Source organism: Ictidomys tridecemlineatus, chromosome 6 (assembly GCF_052094955.1).
Source record: "Ictidomys tridecemlineatus isolate mIctTri1 chromosome 6, mIctTri1.hap1, whole genome shotgun sequence".
In the NCBI taxonomy this organism is placed as follows: Eukaryota; Metazoa; Chordata; class Mammalia; order Rodentia; family Sciuridae; genus Ictidomys; species Ictidomys tridecemlineatus.
The window spans coordinates 116,678,003-116,687,137 of NC_135482.1; the positions used below are offsets into that span (position 1 = coordinate 116,678,003).

At 35.2% G+C, this 9,135-nt stretch overlaps 1 protein-coding gene across 1 annotated transcript; it reads left to right on the forward strand.

The window, feature by feature from the left end:
* Window positions 1-5,419: 5,419 nt before the first annotated feature.
* On the forward strand, window positions 5,420-8,888 carry LOC101973038 (DNA polymerase kappa). The gene has a single exon (XM_005341729.4). It carries the CDS (start codon window positions 6,115-6,117, stop codon window positions 8,467-8,469), a length of 2,355 nt encoding a protein of 784 aa, XP_005341786.2. The 5' UTR covers window positions 5,420-6,114; the 3' UTR covers window positions 8,470-8,888.
* The last annotated feature ends 247 nt before the right edge of the window (window positions 8,889-9,135 follow it).

Sequence of the window (9,135 nt, forward strand, 5' to 3'; positions counted from 1 at the left end):
ATAAATCTTACAGTTACAGTTTTTGTGCTATTACATTGACCTTTATAATATAAACATTGGGATATAGAATGCGTGACTATGTTTTAATTAGTCTATTGACAATTGACATTACAAGGGAGGCCAGAAATACTTTTAAGGAGAGGGAATGCAAAGTAGATGCCCTAATATTTTGTTTCTGAGATGTTGTAGGATTGTGATAGCCTAGAGAAATTCACATTTTACTTTCCTAGATTATTGAAAAACCACAATTAGAGAATTTTATTTTAATGTGTCCACAAATTATCCAGGAAACGAGGGATTCAAAATATCATGGATCATAACTGTGCCTCTTACTACACTGGCAAAATGTATTTTAAATGCTAAAGGAAATATTAAAGTAAATATTTGCCATAAACATAAGTTTTCCTTAGATTTTTTTTTTTTTGAATGGCTATTAGACCTAGTTGGGGGAAATGTGCCCTATGAACCTTTGGTGCTATATAACCACCAAAAGCCCCCAAACATTTTCTCTTACACAAAAAACTGAAAAGTCAAATGAAAGTGTGCAGGTATTTTTGTTGTTGTTCTGATGACAACTGCATTTTTCCATTAAAAGCATTGTTATCGTACAGAAATATAAACCCAAATTGGTGTCTCGTCATTTCTTAGGAGCTATATATAGGTCATTACTGACACAAACCCTCTTAGGAGCCTGCTTTGGGCTCCCATGTGAGGATTAAAAGCTTCAGCTCAAAATGCATCTGACATATCATATGTATGTAAGAAAAATTTCAAAGAAATAAAAAATAGAAATAAAAATATAATAATAGTGATAGTAACAATAATACAAGGACCTATGAAGAAAAAAATAATAATGTTTTCCCTTTAATCTAGATCAAGGAAAGTGCTCCTATTAAATATCATCTAGAATATAGAGACAATGAAAGAGGAAATTAGATAAATTTCATTATATGGCAAAAGACATAAACAACATAAAAAGGAAAGAAACATAATTACAAACAGGAAAGAATACATGCAATTTCTAGTGCAGATCAAAGGATAACGGTCCCATTTTAAAGATCATCTTAAGTTGGAGAAGAATTACAATTTTAATGATCTTCAAATCCAAAAAAAAAGCAATTTACAGGATTATAAATAAAAAGGTAAGTCTCTTCCATTCATAAAAAGGCATATGATTTCAAATAAGACATATAAATGAAAATTAACATAATATCTCATGTTTAACTTATTACATCAACAAAACTCCAAAGTTTGGTAAAATACTCCATAATGTACAGAAAACATACATTGTTCAGCTCCAGCAATATGAAATACTTATGCAAAATGGTAATTGTAGTGGCATTATCAGTAATAACAAAAATCAGAAGTAATACACCAGGAGACAAGATTGAGGTCAAAAAAATCTGGATGGTTGCTTCATTTGAGTGATGTGTCAAGGGAATTACTGAGCCCTTATTTATGTTTGATGTTTTTCATAGTGACTACTTCAAAATTACAAAATCAGAATGTTCCAAAAACAAAATATTCTTCCTGCCTCTTTTTAATAAACTCACTTTGGTGCTATTCCATTCTTAATTGATATTTGGTTTTCCTAACTCTTTGCTACTTTTCCTTCTCCTTAGATCACTGGAATAGAAACAATTTATCAAAATCTTCTTAAGCCATCTTTATTTTATGCAATTATTAATGTGGTTTTATAGGAATTTGACTAGCCAGTTTTATGGATATTGTTTTATTCTTCCAAGAAAAACAGAAAAATATTCCAAGTATATTAAATTTCTGTTTATTCACCCAGAGTAGTTTGTGAAATGGAACTTAAAGGTGAATTATATATTCTGGAATTTTATTTTCATATAAGTCATAACCAAATAAAAAATGTTTTTGAATAACAAAAGTACCCTCAAGGATGACTCTTAAATCACCACTGCATTCCCAAAGTATTACATTAATTATACATTATATACATATAGAAGGTTTTAAGGCTAAATTTATACTAATTTTGATATAAACATTATATCTCATCTTTAAACAGAATCTCTGTTAATCATTTTCAACAGTTACCACACTAGTACTTCCCAATAAAGTAGAAGTCAGGAATACTCTAGGAAAGAACTTAAAAATGCTTTCATACTCTTCATTGCCGTCACTTGTAGCATTTATACCTTTATGTTTAACTAAAAAATGTGCTGTACACATTTCTGTTATATGCTATACAAACATGTTTCATATATCTTTCTAATATATGAAGAAATATTAAGTCAAAATTTAATTTTATTTAAAAGAAGATCTTGCAATATATGTGCTCTTCAAACAGGATGTATTTACTTTTTCATGAAAAAAAACCCTATAATATTTAGATGCACAAAAAACACTAAAACTCTGGTGACTTCTTTTCGGGGAATTGATGAAGTACATGGCAAATGTAATTCATTATTAAATTTAGTAAGAAATTAGGCTAAAGTATGATTCCTACTCTAAAAAGTAAAATTCTGTTAATTATCACTCAAACTCAGAAGCCAGAAATGTTATATGAGACTGTAGATGTATACACAATTAAGAGAATCCCATTTTGTGAGAATTTCCATTATTTCTTGTAAATAAATCATATGTTTTGAGCACACCAATTTAAACATGTTCATGTAAAGACCTTAGGAAAATTTATTTTATAAAATTATAAAAAAATGAAAGATAATACTCATTTACTATTTTGGTCCCCTCCATTGGAAACCTCATTTGATACTATACTGCAAATGGAAATGAATAACCCAACCTGAGGGTAACAGGCCATATTTGAGTCTCTTCTTCCAGTATGATAACTATCTGTAGTAATAGGCTCTGGCACAGGGCTTACCTACCTTAACAGTTTGGTTATTATCTTTTATCTTATAAGAATCTCCCTCTGAAGTTCAATCTGTGTGAAAAATCAGAAGTATTTTCATGTTGTCCTCAGCAGAGTTAAAAAAAAACAAGTATAGATTACCATATAAATAATGAGTACTATTTGTAGAATGTTTAATTGGTAACAAGTGTACAACATGTTTATTATATATGAATCCCTGATGGACTTATTATTCCCATTTTACAGTGGCTGATGGTAGATCAATCAAAAAACACCATGTTAGGGAACATGGTTCAGTTTAAACCTATAAGAGTCTGAGTTTTCAGCCACCACCAGGCTCCCACTCCTGCAAGGCAAAACTGGTAGTTGTTCTTGAGAAAACAAAAATAATGATACACAGGCTCTGCTCCCTGCATACCTAGAATAGAGGAGCAGGGAGCCCATAAAGCATTTGCAATTTCCTTTACCTCAGGAGGCTCCATTTTCTCATTCATTAAATGGGATTAACAATATATAACAGGGTAGGTGATAAGGACATATGAGACAATATATATGGTGGAATGCCTGCCAAATAGTAGTCACTTAGCAAATTTAGGTTTGCCTTTATTTCAGGAGTCTTTAAACAGGAAGAGATTCAGAACAGTGGGAAGAATTCTGAAGACAAATTAATTAAAAAAAAAACATTCAGTGATGCTGATTTATGACCTAGTAAGTTTCAGTTTGAAGAATAAAATACTTCATGCTCTTAATAAAAAGCCTAAAAGTCAGTAGTACACAGAAAAATTTCTCATAACAAAATTACTTTAATGACTAGTGGTAAATGTGCTCTTGAATGCTGGCCGATTTGGGGAATAGCAAAGTGCTTTATTTTTACAAGGATCATTTGTTCTGCATTTGACAAGAACCATGAGCATTTCATTCTGTTTTACTTTTAAATGGGTATTATTGTTTTTGGTTTCTGACAATGTCAAGAAAAATGTCACACCAATCAGACTACCCCATTCAACCTTAATAGGTAGACTACAGAACAGAGCATAACTTTGACTGATCTATGTTTGAAAATTCTACATAAACAATGTTGATATTTCCATTTTTATCAAGTATCAGCCCAAGGCATTTCACAACTGTTGTTTAAGCAAAACACAACTGTTCGTTGCTATAAAAAAAAAAAAAGAAGAAGAAGAAGAAAAATAGTAGCAAGTAACAGAATGTTAGTTTTAAAAAAAAAACTATTTACTGAAAATGGGTAGCTGTTACTGCAATATATTATAACCTTTAACTTGGGTAAACTTTATGTTCATTAATGGATCAAAACATACTGTTTGAATTTGAAGTTGTTGAAACTGAGAGTTAAGATTTAGAACATTTTTCGGGCAATGTTTACTAACTATATTTTTATGAGTGAAATTGATAATTAACATCTGAACTTTATAAATAAGTAGATATATTAAATGCTCTTTCTTTGTCAGAGCCTTGATAGAATATTGTTCTGAACTTTTTATTCTGAATATCTTGATGTTGCTTGTTCTCATTTAAATGTTAATATGGTCAGTCAGTTTAATTGCATAGCACCTTTCATATTGAGCTCACTTATAATTAAGTACTTCAAAAGACAGCAAACTTTCTAAACATTTTGCAGCTATGTTGTGGCTTTATAGTTAGGAGAACAGATTTAAATACCCAGAGACAATTTTATGGGAAGAAACTGCTCTGATTTTCTTGCACTTCTTTAGATTGATGTGTTAGGACTCACACCTGCTTCTGTGCACTAGGGTTGCTATGAGAGAGAGAGAGAGAGAGAGAGAGAGAGAGAGAGAGAGAGAGAGAGAGAGAGAGAGAGAATTGTGTGTGTGTGTGTGTGTGTGTGTGTGTGTGTGTGTGTGTGTGTGTTTTGCTGATCAGGACAGGAATTCAAGAGAAAATGCATTACCCTTGAGTTCCTGGGAACTTAGACAGATTTATGGAATGTATTTGTGTGCTGAAGCATATGGAGACCGGCATAAAACCAGTGCATTCCGGAAACTCAAAATCATTTAGTAATCTCTCTTACATCCCATCTCCTTATCAAGGAGAAACACCCCACAACCACTGCTAATTCTTCAAAGCCTATCATTTTAAACAAATCTCTAGGCAATCCCTTGTTTTTAATATCAGAGGCTTATTATGTGTGCTTTAAATATAGATACTAATATGGAAATTTGTATTTTTAAAACCTTGTGCTTACATGCACATATAGAACTGAAGCAAAAACTATTAAATGTTCTGGGCTTTTTAATTGTAATCTCTCTGGGTTTTATGTCTTTTATTAAAAAACCTAGTAAACACAACAAACAGGAGTGTCAAATTAAAGGTCAGGCTAATTCCTGGGAAGGTATAGCAATGGATTTGGTGGGGGAAACTGATTAAACTAAGTCAGCTTAATTCAAAGCAGCAGGAGCAACAGATGCTGTTGCCTTTGTTTATTTCCCCTTGTTGCCAGATGTGAAAGAAGAAATAAATACTAGGACAGAGAGAAAAAGCTGCTGAATGATGTTTCTACTCCCTCTTTGATTGCTGCAGGATTTCAATATGCAAAGTGCTCCAGTGTTGCAGCAGGTGAGTCTGGGCAGCTGGCCCTAGAACCCGCGAGTTGATGCCATAGCCGCCGCGCCTGACACCGAGCGGACGGGGAAGGAGGACGAGCGGCGAAGGAAGCCTGCCCTTCCAGCCGTCAGCCGCCGCCGCCACCTTTGCTGTGAGCCCTGCGCTGCGCCGGGCGCCGCTACCCGAACTCGTCCCTCTTGATGCCAACCTCAGTCAGGGAAGGAAAAAGGGAGGAAGAAGGGAAGAGAAAAATCCAGCTGCAGAGACCCGGGTCCACTCACACCTCCGCTACCGCCGCCATCTTCCTGCCTGGCCCACTATTTACCCTCCCCTCCCTTCACCACTCCCCGCCCCTCCGTCCTCCCATTCTCCCCCTATTGCCCGCACATGCCAAGAGCTTGAGATTCCCCTCACCTAAGCTTCCTACCTCCGGCCTTCTCCGGTGACTATGGGTAGAAAGATAGTAAAAAAAGAAGACATTTTACATTTACACCATGTATAGCACAAAGGAAAAGAATGACAATGACAAAGATGATCTTCTGCTTACGATGGGACTTAATGATAATAAAGCAGGAATGGAAGGATTAGATAAAGAGAAGATTAACAAAATTATAATGGAGGCCACAAAGGGATCCAAATATTATGGAAATTAACTCAAGAAGGAAAAACAAGTCAACCAACGAATTAAAAATATGATGCAACAAAAAGCTCAAATTACCAGCCAGCAACTAAGGAAAGCACAATTACAGGTTGACAAATTTGCAATGGAATTAGAACAGGGCCGGGATTTGAACAATACCATAGTGCATGTTGACATGGATGCCTTCTATGCAGCTGTAGAAATGAGGGACAATCCAGAATTAAAGGATAAACCCATTGCTGTAGGATCAATGAGTATGTTGTCTACTTCAAATTACATTGCAAGGAGGTTTGGTGTTCGTGCAGCCATGCCAGGATTTATTGCTAAGAGACTCTGCCCACAACTTATCATAGTGCCCCCAAACTTTGACAAATACAGAGCTGTGAGTAAAGAGGTTAAGGAAATACTTGCTGATTATGATCCCAATTTTATGGCTATGAGTCTTGATGAAGCTTACTTGAATATAACCAAGCACTTACAGGAAAGACAAAATTGGCCTGAGGACAAAAGAAAGTATTTTGTCAAAACTGAAAATGCCATAGAAAATGATCAACCAGAAAAGGAAGTGGATAAACTGAGTGAGCATGAACGGACCATCTCTCCACTACTTTTCGAAGATAGTCCTCCTGATTTGCAAACCCCATCGAACTTTGAAGAACAAAACAATCCTCAAATACTACAGAATTTAGTTGTTTTTGGAACATCAGCTGAGGAAGTGGTAAAGGAAATTCGTTTCAGAATCAAGCAAAAAACAGCACTGACGGCCAGTGCAGGAATTGCCCCCAATACAATGTTGGCAAAAGTTTGCAGTGACAAGAATAAGCCAAATGGACAATATCAAATTCTCCCCAACAGACAAGCTGTGATGGGCTTCATCAAAGACTTACCAATTAGGAAGGTTTCTGGAATAGGAAAAGTTACAGAGAAAATGTTAAAGGCCCTTGGAATTATTACTTGTACAGAACTCTACCAACAGAAGGCATTACTTTCTCTCCTTTTCTCTGAAACATCTTGGCATTATTTCCTTCACATCTCTCTAGGTCTAGGTTCAACACATCTGGCAAGGGATGGAGAAAGGAAAAGCATGAGCTTTGAGAGGACCTTCAGTGAAATAAGTAAAGCAGAAGAACAGTACAGCTTGTGCCAAGAACTTTGCAGTGAACTCGTGCAAGACCTCCAGAAAGAAAAGCTTAAGGGTAGAACTGTTACCATTAAACTGAAGAATGTGAATTTTGAAGTAAAAACTCGTGCATCTACAGTTTCATCTGTGGTTTCTACTGCGGAAGAAATATTTGCCATCGCTAAGGAGTTGCTAAGGACAGACATTGATGCGGATTTTCCACGTCCCTTGAGATTAAGACTTATGGGTGTTCGGATATCTGGTTTTCCCAATGAAGAAGACAAGAAACACCAACAAAGGAGCATCATTGGCTTCTTACAGGCTGGAAACCAAGCCCTGTCAGTCACTGAGTGTATGCTAGAGAAAACAGACAAAGATCAGTTTGTAAAACCTCTAGAAACATCTCATAAGAAGAGTTTCTTTGATAAAAAACGATCAGAAAGGAAATGGAGCCACCAGGACACATCTAAATGTGAAACTATAGTTAAAGAAAGTTTACATATATCACAACCATTCCAAGTTTTAAAGAAGAAGACAAGTGAGAATTTTAAAACATCAGATAATTCAGATAACTTTCAGATATTTACCTGTCCTGTTTGCTTTAGGGAACAAAGAAGCATCAGTCTGGAAGCCTTTAATAAACATGTAGATATGTGTCTTGATGGACCTTCAATTAGGGAGAACTCGAAAATGAATTCTTCAAATGCTTCCTCTACTGAAGTTAACCTGAAAGAAATCACAAAACATTCTTTTTTACTTTGTGAAAAGCAATATTATGAAACTCATCAGAAAAATGTAGAAATCACTTCAGTAGATTGTGTAAATTTGGTAGAAACTAGAAATAATTCATCTAAAGCAGGAAATGTAGACACTGAGCACAGCAAGGAGGAATGTTCTAGTCTTCCAAACAAGTCTTGTCTTGTTTCATTGGAAAATCAAGATGCTGAGTTACTAAGTAGACAAGAACCACTCCAACCTTGTGTGTATCAAGTGACAGCAGGCCAAGCGCTAGTTTTTCCAGTTTGTAATCTAGAACAAAAAACTTCAGATCTTACGCTGTTCAATGTGCACGTGGATGTTTGCTTAAATAAAGGTATTATCCAAGAACTGAAGAATGATAAAATTTATCCTCTTAACCAACCCAAAGATAGCTCCAGAAGTACTGGTAGCTCAAGCAGAGTACAGAAGACCAGAACAAAAAGGGTAGGACTAACCGCAAAGTACTCAGCATCAAAGAAAATAAAACCGAACAATCCCAGATACACTCTTGATATATTTTTTAAATGAACATTGAATATTTTATCATCAATTTTAATTGAAACTTCTTATTTTGTAATAAATGAAATTATTCTTTCTCATTTTAACATTATAGATTCATGTAGTGAAGGCAAGTACAATAATTCCTCCCAAATGATGTTTCCTTTTCTAAGAATTTAGAATATAGGTTAATTTATTTTTGTATTTAATTTAATTTTTTGGTATCATGAATTGAACTTCGAGTACTCTACCACTGAGGCACATCTCCAGCCATATTTTGTATTTTATTTAGAGACAGGGTCTCACTGAGCTGCTTGGTGTCTCACTGGCTTTGAACTCTGGATCCTCCTGCCTCAGCCTCCTGAGCCACTGGGATTAAAGGCGTGCACCACTGCACCCAGCTTCTTTATACCTTTTTTATAACAGTGAGAATTCCATTTCAGTTACACATCAATTGGAAATCATTCCTGTTAGAAATAATTTTAAAAGGAAAAGTAAAAAATGAGATCAGAAAGTGATCTTTTTCCTTCCTCTTTTTTCAGTACTGGGGTTTGAAACCAGGGGCATTCCACCATAGAGCTATATCCCCAGTCCTTTTTTATGTCTTTTTTGAGAATGTCTCACTAAGTCTTATTAAGTGGCAGAGGCTGGCCTGAAACCTTTGATCTTCCTGCCTCAGCCTTCTGAGTCATTGGA